This window comes from Bacillus rossius, chromosome 2 (assembly GCF_032445375.1).
Source record: "Bacillus rossius redtenbacheri isolate Brsri chromosome 2, Brsri_v3, whole genome shotgun sequence".
Taxonomy (NCBI): domain Eukaryota; kingdom Metazoa; phylum Arthropoda; class Insecta; order Phasmatodea; family Bacillidae; genus Bacillus; species Bacillus rossius.
The window spans coordinates 51,216,972-51,241,113 of record NC_086331.1 but is presented as its reverse complement, the minus strand read 5'-3'; the positions used below and the strand labels follow the sequence as shown (position 1 = coordinate 51,241,113).

Here is a 24,142-nt window from a genome sequence, read left to right as displayed (position 1 = left end):
CAGAGTGCCCCATAACTCAACCCCAAGGCGAAAACGGTTCTAAATAAGAAAAAAAACTCAAACTCAAAAAATTGTCGTAGTTTTCTAGCTATATGCATTTTTTCAGAAGTTTTTAAATCCCATCTCTGTGCATAATTGTTAGAAACTGTAGATAAATATTTTTGCAACCCAATCATAAATAACACTACTATTGACACCAATCCAAAATAAAATAATACCTGCTACACTTTAAGGGGGAAAACATTTCAAAGATTCATTCGGCAAAACATTTTAATTAGGTAACTTTAAATATTCACAGTGTAAACAATTTATTTTGCTAAATTAGCAAGTTATTTACTTTTATTAGCTATATTTCCAAATAACTGGCTAAGTTAGCAAAGTAATATTTTTACAGTATGACCAGGAAAATTAACACGATTAAAATTCTATGCCGCGTGGGTAAGTCTTCCAAATATCAATTTTTACTGAAAGTATAGCATGTTTGATTTGATTGCGAGTAGTTATCAATATTATTGTTATTTATGATTTTTAGTGAAAGTATCTAATAACTTGGTGCTGGGTGGGGATTTAAAAACCTTTGAAAAAAAATGCCTATAACTAGAAAACAAAGACTATTTTTTATGGTTTCATTATTTTTAAAAATTCATAACCGTGATTAATTAGCCTGCCTACTTTTCTCGGCTAGAAGTTGAGCTACGGGACACTCCGAGTCAGGGGGTAACGCGTTGTGCAACGTTGTGGCCAGGCGGCCTCGGGCGGGGCGGGTTTCACAGTGACCGCTCCACGTGAGGTGTCGCGCCAGTGCACCCCAGAGGCTCGGTCCCCACATTACCTACACACGCACGACTCAGGAACTGCCATCAGTGGCAACGACCATAACTAAGAAACACACAACACCGAACAACACCACGTAGAACTGACATAACTTAGAAACACCTAAGCCGAGCCACACGACTGTCATAACTTAGAAATTATAACTTAGAACTATCACAACTTTGAAATTACGTAAGTTTGAACTGTCATAGCTTCGAAAATTCAATCCTGTGTGTTTCTAAATCAGGACAGCCGCTAGGTTACAGGGACGGGCGTCCCTGCCACACAGTATCTGTACAGGTGTGGACCAGAAAAACTAGCAGGCGGCAACTCAAGCAATTATACAATTAGTAAAGTCGACGATTAAACGCGGGAAGATCTTTGTTAGACTTCTATACACTATCTTAATTTCTGCAGGTTTTCTTCTGTCACGCGAGAGAGATATAATTGAATGACCCCCATATTGGTTTCAATAGTTTTATAAACATAATATTTTTTTCAATTTTTAATATTGAAAATTTTCTTTAATTAAGGCAACTAATATGCATGAAGATATTTTCAAAGACGCAATGTCTACTGACAGTATTGTTCCAGTTTAAATAATTTTTCAAAATGAATTTTTATATAAAATTAATAAAGTATATAATAAAATTTTATAATAAATCAGCTACTGTGTTGTATAAAGTAGGTGATTTCCATGAAAATAACTATGTCATGTTTATTACATATATTTATGCATACCATAAGACAGAATAATTTACGGGATTAAAGGAATAAATTTGCGCAATTTTTTTAAAGACCTTTATCTCTAATTATAACTTACATTCGTAAATAGGTGTGTCAAAATAACTAAAGATAAATTTATAAAACTGTTACAAATTTTTGTTTTGAAGTCTAACTTTAGGTCGTATTACTCTACATTTTCAGTAATTTTCCTAAAACATTTCATAAATGAAAATAGCCCGTTTGAGGGTTTTTCGAGACACTCTTTTACCCACCACCCATCCCTTTGGATGATTATCAATTCGCAATTCATTATCCCTCGGTATCTCTAATGACACATCAAGGAGATTCAAAAAATTAACTAATTTCGTAATTCATTTATATCTACGTGAACATAGAGGGCGATATCTATACATATCACATGTTGAAGTCGAAATTGTGATTTGGATGATATTTACAGTTTAAAATCGTACGTTTTTATTATCCTTCACTAAAAATTAAAAAAATAATATAAGGGGGTGTTAAATACAATTTTGTAACTTAAATAAAAATATAATCTTTGAAGCCGTATCTCGATTGGTTATGTGGATACAAACAGGTCGAGGTCGAAATGTTGAGTCATATATATCGAGGATAAGGTCGCAGCCATCACTGACAGCGTCGAGACAGACATGTCAAACATCCGTCGACACGTGAAAGCTGCGGACGATCGATTTGAAACTATCGACTCCCAAGGCTCCAGCCTTACCCAAGTAGCTGTGGCTGTTGCTCTTGCTGCCCTTGTTTCGGTGTGCATGTTGCCAGATATAGGCCATAGAGCACAAAATGATTAGGCACAACTTTGTAATGTTTCAGAAATAAATTAGTTTCTACAAGTTCATAAAATATTATTGAAAAAAAATTATTATTGATTGCCTTAAAAGAACATTTCAAATGATAATGTGGGTGAAAATGCATCGTCTTGTTGTATTTCGTCCCAAAACAATTACATAATTTGTACTTCTAAGGAGACAGAACCGAAAGTTACCAATGGCTTTAAATGCCTTTGTCAACAACCTTTGTTTTACAATTTGACATTATATTTTGGCTCTGTTCAACCATAGCGTTGATTTAATGGAATGCCTGAATTAGTAGTGACAGACTGATACAAATAGTCACTCTTGTTAAATAATTGGCATATTGAATTGAATTTGTGTTTTCAGAACGAATATAACTGTAAATTTACTGTAAAAAGACACTATTTTATAGTCATAAAAATTTTGAAAATATTATAATAAAAAATCAAAACTTTATATAATTTACGAAGGCGCACCAAATATTTTTGTGTAAATATGCCATATGATAAATTACTGGAACGCGTCTAATCTATGTCACCCAATAGAATCACTCTTACAACAGTGCGCGCCACTTTTGCTGTACTGCGAACTAAGAGTTAGACACTATATAGAACCGAATTATACACGGTCGCTTCTTGGCTGAAGTAACGTACACAAAATTGCTTTATATATACTTTTAGAAAGATTCCTTTCGACACTAGTTGCTAAGAAATATTTTATAACACTACAAGACAAATATTGTAACTTTGTACAACACATAGCTATGGTTATTTTTTCATATATGAAATACATTTTTCAAGATAATATTGAGTATTACTTACGAAAATTGGCGCATAATTTTATATTTTAGTTAATATTTCAGTCAAGCACAATATTTTTAAGCCATGGAAGAGACGATATAATATTCAAGAATTTGACTTTATTTTGGTGTATCGTGCTTATTATGTGCGCGGTTATTCAGAAAATGGTTTACCTACAAATAACATTAACTATTGGGTGTACAGGAACAACACAAAGCATAAATTCCCGGGTAAAAATCCGAACACTATTTTGTAGTGATACAGTTTTTTTCACTTAAATGTAAAAATTTACAAATATCTGTATTTTTACATGAATATTTGTGTTACATTTACAAAGAAATACAATTTCACTCCGATCGAGGAGGGGAAAAATCTAATTTCGGGCTTGTCTCAGCAGATAACACAAATAATTAAGACAGTACATTCTTTCTGATTTCTCTTAGTCATGAAACATTCCTCTTGCATGCAGACATGCCTCACTTTGACTATTGCGATATATTGTTTCTTGACCTTGGAGATAAACTAGCAAAGATATTGACAAAATCTCCCGAACTGCTGAGAAACAGGTATTTCCAATGTTAAATATTCCAATTCTACCCGGAAACTTAAATGACTCATACTCGCACGTGGAAGGTAATTTCCACACGTTCGTACTCAGCTACAACACACTGAACTGCCAGTAAACACATTCGTAGATACAGCAATACAATGGGTTCCGGCTTCCGAATTCCGATTGTTCCACTGTAAATAGGGTAAACAGGTAGATGAAAGAAAGGAAGAAACAGTTTGTTTTTGCTATGGACTTTACGTGTTCTTGAAAGTTTGTACAGTACTCTAAGGTGATAATTCTAAGCTCACTTAAAAAGTAAGTAGACCTAGTTCCCATTAATTTACGAAGACTCCTTTATAATATTTATTTAGTGTTTTTCGTTAAATATATAACAATTTTTTACAGCGTGGATGCGTATGATTCTAATTGTCTGTAAATGGCCTAGGGTTGCACTGGGCGTGTTAATAGAACTGTAGTCCAATCTTCGCGGTAGATGATATGTATACGTGCTTCAAGTCTACTTTGCTACCAAGCGAATCCGCGAAAAAAAATCGCGTGTAAGGAACCCTCCAGGCTTTGCAGTGGCTGCTGCAACATTTGCTAGGAGCCAATCTTCCCCACTAGACTGGTTATATGAAAAAATAAAAAGAGAGAGAGGAATAAAAAAGCGGACCCCTCCCTCGCAGGCAGGGCGAAGATAAAAACGTCCCACCCCCCTCCCCAACTCCTGCTCCAACGAGGCCGTGGGCGCGCCAACCCCTGTGTCTGGTCCGCCCCAGCATCGCTCTCCCCCACTACCCCCCACCCCCTTCTATACATCCCAACAGGAACTGCGTGCCGCTCATTGTGTGACTGCTACATCCCGTCTCGCCGCCGCAGAATGAACGCTCTGGCAGAAGCGAAACATTGGTCGCTCCACGCTGTGGTAAATTCTGAATCCCACGATGCACAAATCCTTTCGCACACGCCCGAATACTTGCCTCCGTGTGACTTCAAGAACTTTAAGTAAAAGCGCGACGTAAATATTTCATCTAGTTCGTTCCGCAAAGGTTATAAGAAAAATTACACATTTATATTCAAGGAGAAGTTAACAAAACTATTTTTTATACTTCTACTTAACATTGTGTTGGTTATTTTAAACACAGGAGGACAGTTAATCATTTTAGCCACGTGTAATTGTGTAACAGTTTTAACGTTCGTCTGTGCAGTAACGTGGGCGCAGCCATGTGTGAGTCCCTATTGTGCTTGCAAACAGCTTGCCTCAATAATGACAGATACCTTATCTGTGTGTTTGGGAGGTGGAATGATAAGCGCGACGCTCGCTGGTATTTCTAGCGCGGTATCGCCTCAAAGCGCAAGGCTATGAACTGGTGCGCAGTCTTCTGTGAAATTTGAGTGTAACCATAACATTATTTAGCGGAGAAATGAAGATGATGATGTAACGCAAGGTCGTTGGGTACTGTCAAGAAACTTTACCGGGCGTTTCATGTCTATGAACTACAATGAAAACAATCGTTTTAGCCATTTTCACGCTCTTAAAAATACAGTTCAATAACGAAATATGGAAACAGAACCACCCATTAGCCCTCAACGCATTCTAAGATGATTTTCGTAACCAGACACCACTCGGATATCTTAAGAAGTTTTAAAATCGCGTGATTTATTTTGAAGCTCTGCACCCCTTATGTGTGTCCAGGTAAGGAGTGACGTAACAAAGATACTTTCGGCAATTTTGAATTCAATAATATTCTCGTTTTTTAATGGCTGAAGTTTCTTCGTTGCGTCACTTTATATTTAATAGCATGCTTTTAATTCGTGGGTTTTTTCAACTTAAATAAAAAAGTTTCGAAGTTAATCGGAGGCAAGTTTAGGGGCGTGTACGAAAGGATTTGTGAATCGTATTGTTCTCTCCGTGGAAGATCTCGCCACAGATCACGTTCAAACGTCATCCGACGATCTGCGAGTCATCACCGTGCGCTCTAGCGGAAAGCAAGTGAAGCTAGGTTTACGTTCGACACTAGCACACTCTAGCAAGCAAAAATTTAGTCCTATTTTGGCGGCCAATATGGCTGTTGTAACACCACGTTGGCGGGTTCACAGTTGATAAAGACCCTGAAATTATGCGAAATTCAGACTAAAACACAAAGCTTATGTTTGCTCTACCAATGTTTGTTCTAACATTGGCTGATATCTTAGCGAGAACCTGTTTGTTCTTGTTTGTTGGTGCTACCTGATTCGCTTACTTCTCTACTAGTTGGACATCTTTAGTTCAGAGCCGTAGATTAGCGTGTGTACATAACTGCTGTCCATTCATGAACACAGTGCTTGAGTATGTAGGTTTGCCTTCTAGCTTGCGACCAAATGAATCTGCAATATTTTAGTAGCACTAACAATTAAAAGTAAACCATAAACGAGTGCATAGCGGTCCATGCACTTGACAGTAAACGATTTGTGTGAAATCAGTTCACAATTGGATATTTATTCATTAACTTTGGCCAATGAAATTTCGCAAAGCATCCAATATCTATTACGAACACAATTTTTAACATAGAAATAAATTAAGACTATGATAGGTGAAGATTAACTTTTATGAACAATTACATCCTGTAAATGTATTGCAGTATTATTTTATTTACGTTTATACCAGATAATTTTCCGTGAGTAGTATATAATAGGGCATACTTACACTGTTACTGATTGTGGTGCCATGGTGCCGACCGCCACCTTGGAGTGTAACACCACGTCGGCCATCTTGGATGACCTTGTCCTTCAAAAATTCCTCAAAACTTCTCAAAATTACCTAAATTTTTCCTATGCTAGAGAAATATTCCCGTATTTAAGGAAAATTTCCCATTTTATTCCCCAAAAATGCTAGAGGCTTTAAATTTTCCCATTGAGGCTTAAATTTCCCATGAACAAGCCTCAAGTAGGCTTCTTGTGGGGAGCTTTGACCTTGATCTTGACCTTGGCTGCTCTCGTTAAACTTTTAGTTACGGCCACCATCTTGAAATTCCATGATTTTTAAGCCAGAATTTCCAAGAAATTTTTAAAATTTATAAAAAAAATGTTAATAATAAAATATTGATGAAAAGAACTTCCGCCATTTAGAAATTTGTCCGCCATATTAAAAATCCATAAATAATATCCAATTTTATTGAGAAAATTATTAACATTTATAAACAAATTTTCTTTAAAAAATTTTAATAAATTTTAATTAAAAAACATTATGGAGTCCTCTGTTCGAACCCGAAGAATTCAATCAATTAAAAATGGCGACGGATCCATGGAAGCCACCGGCAGACTAATTCCAAGGCAGATGTTATGGCCAGTATGACGTCGGGACAGCCATCTGGTTTTCGTTTGCTGGAGTCCACTGCCGACACATGTTTTCGTCTGATAGAGAGCGTTGCCGCCATATTATTTTATTTTTTACCCCTATAATGCAGCAATCATTTATTTCCAGGCCGCCAACCATCTTGAAGTTTGTCCACCATCTTGAAAATCTGTAATTTTTTAGCTAGAAAATAGCAAAAAAACTAAATTTCATAAAAAATCACTTATTAAAATAACGAGTGACTAGATCGCATACAGTGCGGTCTTCGATCCTTGACTGAAGCAAAAAAATTTATTCTAGGTAAAAATCACTTATTTAATTAATCATGTTCAAAATACTGAAAGCAGTTTAAGATTCTCATCTATCAGCCTACAGTAAGCCGATATGGCCGCCATTTTGGGAATTCGTATTTATTGACCTAGAAATTTGGGGAAAATTCCAAAAATTATCATAAAAAATTGCCTGTTAAAATAATTAATGATCCGATCGATTTCTGTCCGTGGTTTGATATAAGAAAGTTCAGAGTTAAATAAATTGATTAATTATATATTAAACAGTCTTAGGTTCGGGATACAATAGCTAAAAAAACACCAACATGACATGAAACAACAGGACAGAGGAGAAAGAAGTTAGCACACACCATGTGCCGGTCACTATGTGGTAAGGACCATTTGATCGATACCTGCACGCCAACTTTGTATTTTATGTTTTCCTTGATTATATAATATCTTCCAATACATGTGAAGTTAAAAATATTCACGAACGACTAGTCAAAGTACCTAAATTCGTGCTCGTTAATGAATAAGTTTTTAAAAAATTCTCAAGGCTAAAAGCAGAGGTTGCCCCGACGAGGCACGTCTACCGGTACGTTAAAATAAACATTGACCCCGCGCGCGGAAGATGACGATAGCATAAGAGATTGATTATAAGTTATGGGAAGATCCTAACATAATTTGTCGATCGCCTGAGACTACTGACGAAATCGATAAGCGGAGGAAACTACTCGCACCTCTACGAAGTAACTTTCATACTCAAATAACTGAGAAATCTGGCTAAATACCTTACTTGTTTTACCTGCATTTGTATAGAAATAAAAATATATTTTTTATTTTGGATTTTCAAAATGATTGTTTTATTCCTCGATTTCTTATTTCTTACTAAGACTGAGTTCTCGTGACTGCGTATTCAATGTGTGCATGGTGTGTTCATTAGATACGTGTTAGGTGGTAAATGAGGAACGTAAACCACTTTTAGTATTTTGAACAAGTTTAATTAAATAAGTGGTTTTTACCTAGAATAAAATTTTTTGCATCAGACAAGGATCGAAGACAGACTGTATGCGATCTAGTCAATCATTATGTTAACAAATGATTTTTTTATGAATTTTGTAATTTTTTTCCTATTAACTAGCTAAAAATTTACAGATTTTCAAGATGGTGGACAGATTTCAAGATGGCGGGCGTTCTGAAAATAAATTATTCTTATACTCTAGAGGTAAAAATTAAACTAATATGGTGGCAGTACTCTCTAGCAGACAAAACATATGTCGGCAGTGGACTCCAGCAAACAAAAACAAGATGGCTGTCCCTACGACATACTGGCCATAATATCTGCCTTGGATTGAGTGGTGGGAGGTCAGTCTGCGGGTGGCTTCCATGGAGGAAGGATCCGTCGCCATTTTTAATTGATTGACTTCGCTGTGGTCGAAGTGAGGATTCCATAATGTTTTTTATTAAACTTTAAATATATTTTCAATAAAATCGGATATTATTTACGGATTTTCAATATGTCGGACAAATTTCTAAATTATGTAAGTTCTTTTCATCAAGATTTTATTATTTAACTTTTTATAAATTTTAAAATTTTATTGGCAATTCTGGCAAAAATCATGGAATTTTGAGATGGTGGTCATAACGAAAAGTGCAACGAGGGCAGCCGAGGTCAAGATCAAGGTCAAAGCTCCCCACAAGAGGCTTATTTGAGGCTTGCTCATCGGGAATTTAAGCCTCAATGAGAACATCTGGCATTTTTGGGGAGCAAAATGAGAAATTATTTCCTAAAAATAGAAATTTTTCCTTAGAAATGGGGAAATATCTAGGAATTTTGAGAAATTTTATTTTTTTGAATTATGTTTGATGAATATTTGATGGTCAAGGTCATCCAAGATGGCCGCCGTGATCTGCTGTTGAACATTGTGTGACGTAAGTGCGTTTCTTTGATGAAATAATTATTATGGCCATGTATTTTTCGCGAACTGTTTAGAAACTACCTGCATTTGTCGAAACATGGTAACGTCGTTTGTGCTTCGTAACCGGTGAAGTGTCTTTCAGATATCTAAATGTTTACTGTTGGCACTCGAATCACGGCAGTTGTGTGTGGAAGTTTGCGTGTCCTGAGTGGCCCGGCCTAATACGGCAATGACTATCCTCACGAACGGCTCGGGCATACTTTATTGTAGTCTAATGAGCTATCAGCATAGTTAAGGAAAATAACCAGCACCAAATAATAATATAAATATTTTTTAATTCATTAACAAATTCCTGTATTAAATTGCACTATATGGTTTGAACGAAGACTCCTAAATCGATTACGTTTTTTTTCCTGGAGCCATATTTTTATACGAGGCGGGTCTGGAATTTAAGTACAGTTTGGTCATTAAAAAAAATTAACTCATGAAAAAAGATTTTACTAAAAGTTTTAGTTTAGTACATATGTACATACATCACATTTTCACATTGTCGCCATTCAGTTCCAAGCACTTTTCACAACGCTCTACCAGTTAATTTAACCCATCTGCATAGAAGGTCGCCGCCTGGGAATGGAACGGACGCCTGGTCCATAGGCATCCTGGAATTAGACTACGCAACATATTAAGCCTAGGTACAGGCGCTTAGTATACATCTCTTCGGAAAAAATTCAATAAATCCCCGTACTCAAGTCGACAAATTATGGCTACCTTTTTTTAGTATATGAAGGGCTTCATTTTGAATGATTTAATGCAAGTGAGTCAACTATTACAGCAAAATGAACAAAATTACAATTGTCAACTGGTTTGATTTCCGGATGGCGAACTTATGAAATACGATGAAAATTAAAAAACCAGCTCGCTTTAACAACAGCAAAAAGCTGACATTAAATATTTGCACCTCAAACAAAATCATGTAAAAAGGAGCTCAAGCCTAATTAGTAAAAGTTATGCATTACTTTCATTCAAGGGGCAGCCAAAGAAATAATGTGCCAATATGGTCAGGCGTAAATAGTATGACAACAATTAACAACGCCAATTGCAAGCCTTAATACTGTAGAAAGATAAATGGCAAACTTTACAATAGGTTTTTGTCATAAAGGTGTTAACAAAAAACCACCGGGACAAATGCGGTTGTTACTGACACCGTTACTCACTTTGTAAAGTTCTTGTGCCATCCAACATTAGGAGTCCAACGACTTCACGAGCCAGTGGTCCACTCGCCCCTTCTACTCGTTCAGGTGACGTCCATGGCTTTCAAGCCCGGACTCGTTCCGTTTCTCAGCACGTCTCAACGGTACCGAGCACTCGTTCCTTAGTGAGATCCACAGTGACTGCTTCCAGAACAGCACACTCGTTCTCCTCAACTCTGGTACTACAAAACGTAGGAATCATTCTCTGTCCAACTCGCTGTCTGTTGTGTGTGAGACGTGAAAACCATTCGGAAACACATCAGTGGTGAGAGTAGTCGGTCATACGATATGTGTTGCCGAATAGGGTCTGGGTGTACATGACAATGCTCGGTACAAGACATGCCTTACCGTCGCCGTAATGCTCGGTTCGTCAGTTACGTGCCCGATACTCAAGTTAAAGACTTTCCACTCGCTGAGCGAGTTCTTATAAGTCTGTCACTAATACTTGAGGATGGTTAGGCTTACCACTACTGACGACGAAATCCTTGGGCGTAATTACTGTTAGCCGGGGCAGCGTGATGTGGGCGGCGATTGCGGGTGGTAATACTTCGGATTTGGTAGAGTTGCTTCTCGGCTCCAGGCGAGGGTCCGTATACCTCTCGGGCCAACGTACTTCCAGGCCCAGAAAGTTCTTAACCAAGCTCGTCTTCCACGCGGGACAGACTTCTGGGTGACGTGGCGGTCAAATGTACTGGATTCTTGTTTAGTTGCTGCGTACAAGCTTCTCCGCTCCTATAACTCACAGGCGCATTGACGGTGTTATGTCGGAGCATTGCTGGTGGCGTTCCAACAGAATTAATCGGCAAAACAGCTCGTGACGGGAGGGTGAAAATCCACCCGTAAAATTCAAAAAAAAATATATATATTAATACCAACTTCACGACTACATTAACAGTACTTAACCTCACTTAAATATTGTTTATGCCAATTTCAGTTTTAATAATTTTTTTTTTTTAACTCTCTTACACTTTAAACTATTTTCGAAGAAATTCGTGCCACTAAATTTTCCAAATTTTTCACACATATTTTTGTCAAATTACATCACTAAATGTTAGGTACTGTCAACTGGCAGCCTTCCGATTGGATACTTCTTTTGTTGAAGGTTTTTCACTGGCTCAAAGGCCTTCAGATTAACTGTGAGCCAATTACAAAAGTAATATGAAGGTACATGTGTTTGAATTATGGCATAACGCGAAAATAATCCGCGAATTTTTCTGGGCAAGAAGCCGAACCCAGTATTATTGGAAACAATTATTTTGTAGTGATACATTTAGTTTCGTGTAAATGTACAAATTTACAAATATCTGTAATTTTACATATTTATTTCAGTAACGTTCACAAAACATTTTAACAGTGTGGGACGTTGCGTTGCGACACGCGAGTCATCCATGTCACAATGACATGTTCGCAACGGGTTACAGACGCCCGTTCACGCGGGCGAGTGCAAGGACGCGCATGGGTTACGTTACGCATGCTTGGACGCATCATAGGCCCGTTATGCAAGGACACGGAAGCGGATACGTATCACGTAAACGGAAATGGATCTAACGTAACGGATTATCTACAATGGCACGCATGAGGACACGGAGCCGTACTGATTAGCTCGGCAGTGCCCATGTCTTCCGTTCACGATAATCCATGCGACCAATAGAAACCGAGTATTTGGCAGCGGTGGAAGCTATGATTGTTTAGGTTTTAAATACATGAAAAATTGTTTCGAGTGCAAGAATATCTGGTGTTTCATCATTACGTTGTTGTTTATTTTCACTAAATATGGAAATTATTTTAATCGAGTTTCGTTCTCGAATCTCAATTTTTTTAATTAAATACATTTTCTATAACAATGAGGTTCGATCTCATTGGTTGCCGTTTGTATCGTTTCCGAGCATTGTGGAAGTGACAGACGGACAGTAACACGAAATATCTTGCGGGTCCGGATCCGTTCTACATTGGCATGGAAACGGCGATGGATCTCCCGGAAATTTTCACTTTTGCGTCTGCTGCTTCCACGATGCAGGGAAATTTAAAAAAAAAAATGGCAACTTATGAGATTGCATTGGAAGGTTACGAAATATTACAAACAATTCTCCGTGATTATAAAACTGGCAGAATTGACATACATAATAAAAACAATTGACAAAGTAATAATAGAACACTATATATTCTCGTACATTAAACCATTTTAACGTAATCAGAACATAAATCAACATGGCTACCACCGTAGCCAAGTACCTGCTCTGCTTTTTCTGGTCGTACGGAAAGACGTAGACGAGGGAGCTCAGCATTGCCAGTGTAGAAACTCTGTTCCGTAAGATCCGTATCTGTTTCCGTGTGGTTGCGGAACGGGCCGCAGGGGCCCGTGGCCCGTGGAGCTCCTGCGAGGCGACCAGGGGCCTCGGCGCCGGGCCCGGACACCCGCCTCGACTACGACGACGGTGGCAATAACAACTCCACTTCTGGAGGAGTTACGTACTCAACCTAGGTCGTGTCCGAGTTCGCTTCACCGACAAACTTCAGCTGCACGTTCATCGCGACAAAATAGGTTGAGTACATGAATACGATGTTTCCCAAGGCGGGTATAAGTCTTTGAAATTGAAGCTGAACGACATTTTTATTGTAAACTAGCTTAAAACCCGTGGCTTCACTCACGTAATTTCCGGTTAATGCTAAAACCTTACAATTTAAAGAAAAGTGTGTGATTAATACCAAATATTTTTTCTAAATAAATAAAAGATTTAATTCGTAAGAAAACCGTTTAAGAATGATATTTTTTAAAGTGTAAATACGTAAGCCTTTTTAATTTTTAGTATAGATCAAGTGTCTGATTTTAAAACTTCGGTTTTATAGTGTTCTAGTATATATTTTACCTTGAAATCATCACACTTACCTCCTTTTCATTTCATGAGATAGACAATTTAAAAAAAAAATTAACACACACATATTTAATTTTAACTAAGATTTTTCCATCGTTTACACGAACACATTTACTTACTATGGTTAAAGCTATGCTTAGAAAAATTAAATAATATCAAATTATAAATACTACCTCCCATTATTTAAGAGTATTTGTTACAATTGCATCTTTATTTGAAATAAAGAGTAGGGATATCAAATTCATTATCCAACGTATTTGTTGATTTTTAGTTTTCTTAGTATTACTTAAATGAACTCCAGAATAAACTCCATGATACTCTACATACTTGGACAATGGTCAACTGTTCATTGACTGCTGACCCGTGATGATTCTCAACTGGCTGACCCGTGATGATTCTCAACTGGCTAACTCGTGAGTCGATACTTCGTTGATTGAGGGTTTCTAATTGGCCGAGATTCCTCCAGATTAACAGTGAAAAAATATCAGACGAAAGACACAGTTACAATTATTAGAATTTTTACATATCACGAAATTAATCAGCGAATTGAACATTACGTGTAGGACTGTGAGCCAATACGAAACCCTCATCGACAGCAGTATCAGTTCACTGGAACAGGTGACTTTTCCCGGGAAAGTACATCCCATAGAGGTCACAGAAACCTTCAAATTTTTTTTACTTCCTACTTATATGGCCGAGACGTAAATGAAGCGCTTGCTGCCGCAAACAATGGCTGTGATTCGTGTACCAAAGCGAGACATGAATATGAGAGAAACCTAACCTATCACGAAACAATACTAACCATGCAACAAAGTTTTGTCATATATATAGTCCCAGAGAATTTCGCGGAAAACCGTTATGCTTGCTTAGCAATCATTTATTTTAAAAAAACTCAAACTCTCCCACTGTGCAAGCATGGAGCAATTAAAAACTATGGTTGCGTAGCTGCTACATGCGTTAAAAGTGAAACTTCACGCATCAAAATTACATGTTAATAATAAAACTAAATATTCAATAGTTTTTCGATCGCCCAAAACAAATAGAGACTGGAAAATTCACGGTTTAATTTCGCTATACGCTGGAATCAAAATACTTTTACTTTTTTGCTGCTTCTGTGATTGGGCCACAGTTCATCAAAAGGACTCTGAGGCAATAAAAAATACCAAACAAAAGTATCGAATTAAAAGCACCCAAGTTTAAAGGTGCCAGAAAAGTCAGTAGCCAATGAGATGGTGTAATTTGGCCAAGTACGTCAAAGACAGTGGAGCCTATCCTAGAGGTAATTGAAAAAGCGAATTTTTCCAGTTCCTAATAATAAACACTTAAGTACGCAATAACATTCCAAAAATAAATATTGTATATGTTAAAACATTAAATGATTTTAATTCAATATAATGACGGAAAACACTTAGTCGTTTCCAGTGCAAAGAAAAATGCAAATTTGTTACGTCGCTTCGCTAAAATTTGCCCGAGGATTAGAGGTAAGGGTCTCAATAACTCACTCTCCTCCATCGGGGCCCCCATTTTGAAAGTTGCACTTTTCGTTGAACTTCGACGAGTCATCGCCTATATCTATCCAGCTGGCCGTAAACAATTTGCATCTAGTTTGGCAGAGATTTGGACGAAAAGCCATAAGTCTGTGTACAAATAGCAACCGAAAGGGGAGTGTGTGGGAAAAAGGTGAGGTCAAAAACAGTTGCCAGCCGGATAGCGCCTGGTTCCTGCTTGCCACCGTATCAAGCCCTTCCCGATGGTAATTTGCGCTGTGGTGCAGCACCTGTTTCTGCACGACCTGGAATAAAGCCCTTCCCGCTGGTAATCCACCATATGGCGAAGCACATGGTTCCTAGTCGCCAGTGGAATAAAGCCATTCCCGCTGGTAAAATGTCCCGTGGTGCAGCGACTGTTTTCTGTCCGTCTCCAGGATCAATCCATCCAATTGGTTATCTTCCCCAGTGGTACGTTGCCTAGTTACTACACGCCTCCAGGGTCAACATCTTACCACTGGTCATCTGACCTGTGGTGGAGCACTTAGTATTGGTATCTGTTTGCCTCCAGAATCTAACCCATAAAATTGATAACCTGACCCACGGTGCATGGACTGGTTCCTATTCGCCTACAGGATCAAGTCCTTCCCATTGGTAATCTTCCCGAAGTCCATTGCCTGGTTCCTGATCGCCTCCAGGGTCCACCCCTTCCTGATGGTAATCTACCCTGTGGTGCAATGCCTGGTTCCTGCTCGCCTCGGGATCAAGCCCTTCCTGTTGGTAATCTGCACAACGTTGCAGCATCTGGTACCTGCTCTCCTACGGAATCCAGTTATCCCGCTGGTAATCCGCCCCAATGGTGCAGCGCCTGGTTCCTTCTTGGCCTGGAATCAACAAATTCCAGCTGGCAATCTGCCCCGTGGTGCAACTCCTGGTTCCTGCTCGCCTCCTGTATCATCCTCTTCCCGCTGGTAGTTGGTTATCTGCCCCATGGTGCAGCGCCTGGAACCTGCTCAACTTTTGGATCTTACCTTTCCTGATAGCAACCTGCCACATGGTGCAGCACCTTGTTCCACTCGCCCCGGGATTCATCGATTCCTATTGGTAATATCCCTGTGGCAAAGTGCCCGGATCCTGCTCTTATCCGGGATCAAGCACGTCCCACTGGTAGCTAGCCCCATGGTGCCACTCTTGGTTCATGCTTGCATCGGAATCAATTCCTTCCTGCTGGTAATCTACCATGTGGTGCATCGCCTGGTTCCTGCTCGTATCCTGAATCAAGCCCTGCCCACTAATTTTCTGCTCCATTGTCATCGCCTGGTTCCTGCTCGCCCCATTATCATCCCTTCCTTCTGGTAATCAGCCCCATTTAATATGCACGTGGTTTCTACTTAACCAGGGATCAAGGCTTCCAGGATCATTCCCTTCCCACTCGTAACTTGTACCGTGGCGCAACGCCTGTTTCCTGCTAGCCCTGGGATCAAGCCCTTCCTACTGGAAACCTTCCCTGTGGTGCAACACCTGGTTCCTGCTAGCCCCGATATCAAGCCCTTCCCTGTGGTAATCAGCCCCATGGTGCAATGCCTGGTTCCTTTCCACCCCATAAATCAAGCCCTTCCCTCTGGTAATCTGCCCCGTGGTGCAGCGCCTGGTTACTGTTCGCCCCGGGATCAAACTCTTCCCACTGATAATCTGTCCCATGGTGCAGTGCTTGTTTCTTGCTCGCCTCCGATATCAAGCCCTTATCGCTGGTAATCTTCCCCATGGTGCAGACACTGGTTTCTGTTCACCTCTGTGATCAAAGTCTACGGTGTTGGGAAGTGAACTTATTGCCGTATCGATTCACTAAACTATCCTATCTCTTTTAGTTGCACGTATCTTGAGGACCTTGAGACATGCCACACGTCTATGATCAGTAAAATGCACAGACTTGAATCACAAAAATCTGCCTTATTTTACTGATTGTACCCGCGATGGATCCACCGTTATCTTGACATGCCCTGGATGACCCCGAGATACTGATAAACAAGGAGAAAAAAAAATGAACCATCCAAGTGCAATACATTTTAAAATATGGAATTATTTTGAACAGACCTTCAAACATTGAGCAATCTTAATGAACTTGTTTATTGAAAGGAAATTTAAAAACCAAAGAGTTCGTGAAATAATAGTTGTTTTAACAATAAGTCAACATATTCTAATCAGGTGATCGGTTTTAATAGAGACAGGAACATTTCGTGGTTTCATTTCGCGATAGGCTAACATTAAAATATTTATACAGTTGTGCTGCTTCTGCTATTTGTTCATCTGGAGGTCACTGGGCCATTTAGAAACAGTCAACTAAAGAGGCAACGATTCACAGGTGACCCACTTGAGACGTCTGACAAGTCAGCAGCCAATGAACATGTGGCGTTTGCCCCGATATACAGAGGACTTCAGAGCGTATCCCATAGGTCATTGAACCCGCGAATTTTTTCGGGTTATCTAGTTTTTTTTATACCGACCTGTGAAATTCACGTAATTATTGGGAGAAATGCTAGACTACATACCGGTATACACTTAAATCGTTGACATAACATAATGGGAAGCTTTGGCATGTTCTAAAGGTCTAAACCAATAACAAGATTACAAAATATAAATGAACAATCACATGTGTCCCGAACGGAAGGTGACATTTTGGCACCGACTTAATTACAAAACAGCATGTAAATTTTATCCTGGTACAATAAAATAATGCGAAATTTACCGCCCTATTTCCTAAGTATAAATAAACTATAAGATTGATTCTGATGAAGAATTTTTTTTTTGGGTCAAGTTATTGCAGGTCTGTGCTGTATTTCACAGAAAACCAACTACAATTTTATTCAGTCTGTGTTATTAAGCAAAGAAGCTGTTTGCGCATTTAACTGAGTAAGTGATAAATAAGTTTCTATGTTATGCATAGTCCATTATTCATCTGAGGATAGCAGTGCCATGTTAAAAAGATTTGTTTTTCAACAATAAGTAAGTGACCTGGAAAGTTCGCATACTCTTTAAGTTAAAATTTAAACTCTGAACACTTGTATGTTTTTGCAACGCTGTCGTTGTCTCTATAGATGACAACAGCCAATGAACATGTTGAGGAGAGCAGGGAGAACCAATCATATGGGCAAACCATTCCACAGGACACTGGTAGTGACGAATGGGCACACTGTAGTGTTTCGAATATGTATATGACTATTTAGTCTAACCCTGAGGGAAATAAACACGTGGAATAAGCGTGTCTCTAAACGTATTGTGATTAATTAGGCTACAGTGTTTTGTAAATAATTTTGTCGCAGAACATTTTTGCTATAAGATAATCGACAGATTCTCTATTTACTCCTAGGTGTAATAATTAGAAATGGTGATGTCTCACAGAAAATTTTGACTGTCTTCAGTAAACCTTTTTTCACGTCTTTAATGTGAATATACTTATCAGCTCTGATTGCCGGAAGAAGCATGTCCTGCTTTATAGTGGGCCAATGAGAATGCAGTGGCCATTTTACAGTACGTCCACGATTCGTCAGAAAATGGTGACCAAAATCCTAAGACTAATTTACAGTGCATTTTAAACTTTCTTCGCTCAAAATGTTTTCGCGTTAAACCACCATTTCTTGTTCAAGTGTAACTGGCATCTTAGGCTAACTTGCACTGGCAGGTAAAAGAAATCTACGATGTTATATATCTCCGTAAATTTACGGGATATATTAAGGAAATATACCACAATTAAAAAACATAGTCCATAATATGGGGAACAAATGTCTGATTTCGAATATTTTCAAACACGGACCTTCCCATCTGTTTTCCTTTCAGCTTCGGGAGTCGAGGGCAAACACCAACGAAGGTTTACTAAACGTTCTTAAACGTCGGTGTAGCACGAAACATGTAGCATGTCCTTTTGCGATGTATAAATGAAGCACTAAAGCACCAATAAAAGTCAAACTCACTTGAAAGTCTTTAACATGACAGAAATATGCTAATAATTGAAGATAGATGTTTATAAAAATCAAACATTGTCCTTCCATTTTGTGAGGGAATAATATTTGCAGTTGTTAAAATAGCATAATGTTAATCTTTATCTGAATTCACAGCCAACACACTTGCACACACACATATATATAATATATATACACACACACATATATTAGTTATGTTCCAAAAAACAAGCCGATAACAGTTCAGTGGCCAAATAATTACGAATCTTAATCAAACAGAAAACCAAAATTTAATCAATGTTGTTTTCGAGTTATATGCATATAACCCTGCACCAAATTATGAGATACTGTAACTAAAAATTGCTCTCTGCAACAATAATATTACCCTATTATTAATAACAATTTAATTGAAAAAAATATCTTTTAACTTGAAAACTACGCACTTTTTGAGTTTTAGTTTTTTTAAAATTCAGAACCGTAATTAATTGGCCTGTCAACTTATCTCGGCATGTTGTTAAGTTTTGGGACACTCTTTAAGTATACATAATTGATTTGTTTCACCGAGAAAGTATAGTATATTTCTTAAATTTACGTTTCATAAACCCTAAAAATATTTTTTTATTTGCTTTTACGGAAATCTATGTTTATTACCAGATATTTTTATTTAAATTTACGGATGTATCTAGAGATTTCTTTACTAGCTGTTTTCCGTAATTTTATGGATATGTTTTACTAACAGTGATAGCCAGTGTAAGCAAAAACATTCAAGTGGTGTAATACCTTCGTTTCCCTCAAGTCTGAACTGTGCAAGTAGGCCGTAGTGTGGTTCGAGCGAACTCGCTATCTAACTCTGTGAGTGATATGCACCCGACACTCGGCGACCGTATTCGTCGAGTTCGCGCATAGGCCGCTGGTCGAGGTAACGGAACAGATTCCGTGACGCAAAGTGCGCACTGTGCAGTATCCGCGGTTTGGGCTAGTCCCGAGTTCAGAAAACATCCGTCGGCGCCGCATCACGAGAGGTTGCGTCTATTGACAAGCATTTTGGAACGCTTTTTCCTGCTATTCTGAACACTTTGTAAGACTTGCCAGCTGTTTGCCTTCAGTTAATAAGAAAAAAGAAAATATGAAACTAATATTACTATTTCATTTACATTTGGAGCAGTTGTAATATATGTGATACTTCCAGGTATTTTTACTGATATTTAAAACATTAATATCAGGGAGTTATAGGAATATGACAATTATTTCTCATGAGTCACGTTAGATTACAACAACCTCATATTTATTGGCCAAATCAGGTGTGTTACTGGCTACACTGACTGAACGTGTAGCCAGCAAAGAAAAAAGTGTCGCAACCACGAATTTCAGAGATTTCAAGTCTAAAACACAGTCTGAATTGCACGGGAGTTCCAAAAGTCTCTATTTACGTCCTCATCTCGGCAGCCGGATATATATATATATATATATATTTAAATATGCTCGTAAAATTGGTTTGTCTGACGGCCATATTTGTTCAAGAAAATGTCCGCATCGGTGCTGGGGTAGCTAGTTGTTCCAATTTTTCTAATTCTGGGTTGAATTTTCGAATCTCTTTTTGGCCGTGTGTATGAATTTAATTTGAGCTCTGTAAGTTTCGTAGACACTGACGTAAATTCGAGAGACACGCACAACTACCAAACGTCAGGATAACTGCTGAAGTAATCGTCCGTTATTTTTTTTTCCAACCATTCCAACATTTTCTTGGAGTGATTGCGGAAAGCTATGGGTAGCTAAAATTATGATTGTTGGACCGGAATTCGAAGCCGGGTTCTTTCGTTTTGCCATTTCACCAAATCAATTACAATCTTTTTTTTTAGTTTGATTGTTTAACTGTCGTACGTTTTTGACGTGTCTGAAAAGTCGCTTGCGAAACAAGGTTTTGTGTGTAGAAACATTGTTGGCTTGAGTTTCGGCGGAAAATTTGTATCAACTTTGACATTCCCGCTTGTAATAACTGTTAATGGAAATTCGGATATTGAGAACGTATACAACACTATCAAACTTTTTATTTGACAAACGATACGGAGAAAATATGTGTGCGAAAAATATCCGTGTCTGTGATTTTTGCGTGGGACTGCACTTAAATGAAAATTATCATTATAACTTGAAATGCTTTCATTAGGAATAAAACTACTTCATCTGTCAGTGAAGAAAAATAGTCATTTTTTACCAATAACTAAGGCCTATTCTAATCGGCATACACCTTATTTCGGTGGTTTTTACCTTTGACGAGATTGATTAATACCCTGGCTCACAATTCTCAAGTATCATAACGAAAATCATTCCGCGTGTTGGTTCATTCTCATAGAATGCTAAACACGTTTCGGCAGAGTGTGTGCTAGGTAATAAAAATCAAATTTTGACAAATTTGCGGAACTTTTCAAACAGAGTGAATAAACATGAAATAGCTATTATACGTGCTCTATACTATAGTTGCCAAGAAAGGTCGTACGCAAATGATCATATTGCCACTCGCTCAGCCAGCGGAAATTTCACGATCCTTAAATAGACTCGTCTTCTCGAGAGCAAGAAGTTTCACAGTAGGTTAGTTCATCTTGTTTTAATCACATTCCTTAAAATTATTTTTCTATTGTGTTTAAAATTTATCACAACCACGTTACTTTTTAAAAATATATTTAGCTAGTCATATATTTACCGAGACTTAATCGACCAATCTTAAATCCCACATGGCAAGAAGACAGGAAACGCTCACTGTTTAATTTCACTTGTTGGACCAAATAGACACGTGAGTTAAGTTGTCTGCGTCATTACAACGAGCGACTTTGTAAGTAGCGAGTGGATTTGCAGGATGTTACAGTTTATAACTTCGCCTAAGTGGTCGATCGTTTGCAGTCGTGGATTTTTCTTTCCGAGCTTGATTACAAGACTAGTACTATACATACATAATTATAATCATTAATGTCGTGTTTAGTATGATACAATACAGAAAGGTAAAACTGCCGTGAAACAATACAACATTTGTATTTTACGTTATAGTTAAGGAATCAAACTCACCAACTCACCATTAAGTTGGTTGTAAAGTTCCCGGTTAATTTATTTCCGAAGTTGACTAGGATACTGTTCAAACTTTAATTAGAACCAACTCTTTAATAATGTTGCATTCTTCTTTTCAAGAGTTTGAAATTTATAACGCCCAAAAATTAAATTAAATATTACTAAATTGCTCATACAGAGAGCTAGCTGTATATGTTTTGAATAACAGGCTTAGGGAAGTTTGGTCGACAGTTATGCGTAAGGATTAACACAACACACTCGATAAATTTAAATATCAGTGTTTTTAGTTAGAACCTTGTGTTTCTTTTTTATTTATTTTATTGTGTTTTTCGTTGGTGCATTCCCTGGGCGCTTCGGCGTCATCGCACCCAACCGAGCGAACCTCGAATGCTCAAACTGCGGGTAAAAAGAGAAAAAAAGAACTAAAAGAAGCGGTGCGTTCCCCTCCGGGCTTCCAACTTCCCCTTCCCCCGTTGATGGTGACCCCTCACCGCTTTCTCTGTCTAGCCGTTTCCCCTCCGCCTCCTCCTGATACCATCCCCTCCACTGCCAGACTGCTTGCGATCCCCTCTCTGGGTTTTTTTCGTAGCCAAGCAGTACGTTATGAGGCAGGCTGGCGAGAGGGCAAGTTTTTTAGCCGTGCGAGTCTCTGCAGGATAAAAAAAATAAAACAAACAGCTACACCGGCACTTTTAAAGTTTCGTTGGGTGTGAGCAGAGGGGAAAAATAATTTTTTCCCCTCATGTTTCGCAAGTTTCTCAACTTGCTTTCCGCTCCCTCGCGCTTTTGTTGACAAACAACTATCCGCGCGTGCCTCGTACGTTTTGTAGCGCCACGTGAACTCTCCCGGCTTTGTGTCAGTAGGTTCAAGTCCGTTTCGAACTCGGGACACCTAAGCCGCGTGAAACTCGGTATAATTTCGAACGTTCGTTCCACCGGGATCACGAAACCGCTCAACGCATTGTCCGAAGAAAATATAGACTGAGCGTGTGGTATTTCAAAAAATGTGCCTGGCCGTGTAGGGTCCCATGCGAGTGTTGGGATCTGGTTCGGTGAATTTCACTCGCGACAAAAACGAAAAAGGCACTTGCTGATCCGGGTAAATGTTCGTGAAGATCAAGTGGAAGAAGACGGTAGCTGAGTGCGGTGTACGGGAGGGGATCGCTTGATGACATTCTTGCGTCGGTTGGTGTTTGGCAGCGGCCGGTAGGACGTGCAGCAGAGCGAGCAGACGCAACATCGACGAGGGAAGTCTGTCGCTTTGTTTACCCGCCGCCCGCCACCGTGGAGTCCGCCGCGGGCCCGCTGCAGTTCCAGGCGTCGCCGCTAGGTGTCTCCATGGCCGCCGACTACCAGCACGAGCACCAAGACGTGAAGATTTGCTACAGTGCCCCGTCCACGCCACCGGGCGATGGGCACGCCTCGGCCGCGCTGCAGGTGCCCGAGAAAAAGGTAAAGTCGCGTACCTCGCAGGTACCTGACAAACTCCCCCTGTCAAGACCATCTTCCACCTGGCACAAGACAGTCACGTCACCCGATTATTGAACGAAAAAAATTTCATACACATGTTTTTTTTTACCCTGAACTCATGAGTTGCCATCTTGGTTGAAACCTTTAAAAAAATTCGAATAGCCGTTAGCGATTCTTTTTTAACGTAAAAATATAATTTAGCAATCAAATTAATTATTGACTGCAGTTAGAAACAGTGCTTTTTTAAGTTATATTATTTTTAAAAAAATTCAATATAAACTTACAGTGGGGGAATGAAATATTTTTATTGGATTTATTTACATATTATCCATTTTAGAGAAATATTAAAAAAAAAAAAATTTTAAAAATGCATCAGTAGGAAGTAGTTCGAAACTATTTACGCCAGTGTTTTGCAATGGGGCGCGAAACAAGTGAATAATGAAATGCAATCACAAAATTACGAACTGACCAATTGGTATACAGAGTTGATGATTTGAATTTTATTAGCTTCCAATTGAAACTCTTCAATCTTCATTTGATTTTATCTTCCACTGCTTCTAGTAAAAGTTAACTATAGGCGTGAAATTAAAAAAAAAAATTCTCATTTACTAAGTAAATTAAAATTTTTTCTAGGATTAATTTTTTTTGTTTTGTTTTTAATAGCTTACCTTGTTTGCGTAGGAACATAATTTTGAATAACTGTTACAAATACAACACAAATTCGTTGATAAAAATCACCACTCATTCAAAGTTAAACAAACATGGCGGTAATTGGGTAATTTGGAAACTTTGAAGCTGACTAAAA

At 38.5% G+C, this 24,142-nt stretch overlaps 1 protein-coding gene across 4 annotated transcripts in view; it reads left to right on the top strand.

Moving 5' to 3' along the window:
* The window catches only part of LOC134529281 (zinc finger protein rotund-like), a 368,803-nt gene that overhangs the window by 244,375 nt on the left and 100,286 nt on the right, over window positions 1-24,142 (top strand). Inside the window, exon 1 of one of the 4 annotated variants that reach the window (XM_063363187.1) lies at window positions 22,441-23,319. The exons of the other annotated variants lie outside the window; for them this stretch is intronic. Coding sequence (XP_063219257.1) covers window positions 23,206-23,319 — 114 coding nt within the window. The 5' untranslated portion in view covers window positions 22,441-23,205. Of the gene's footprint in view, window positions 1-22,440; window positions 23,320-24,142 lie in introns of those variants that run through there. 4 annotated transcript variants of the gene reach the window in all.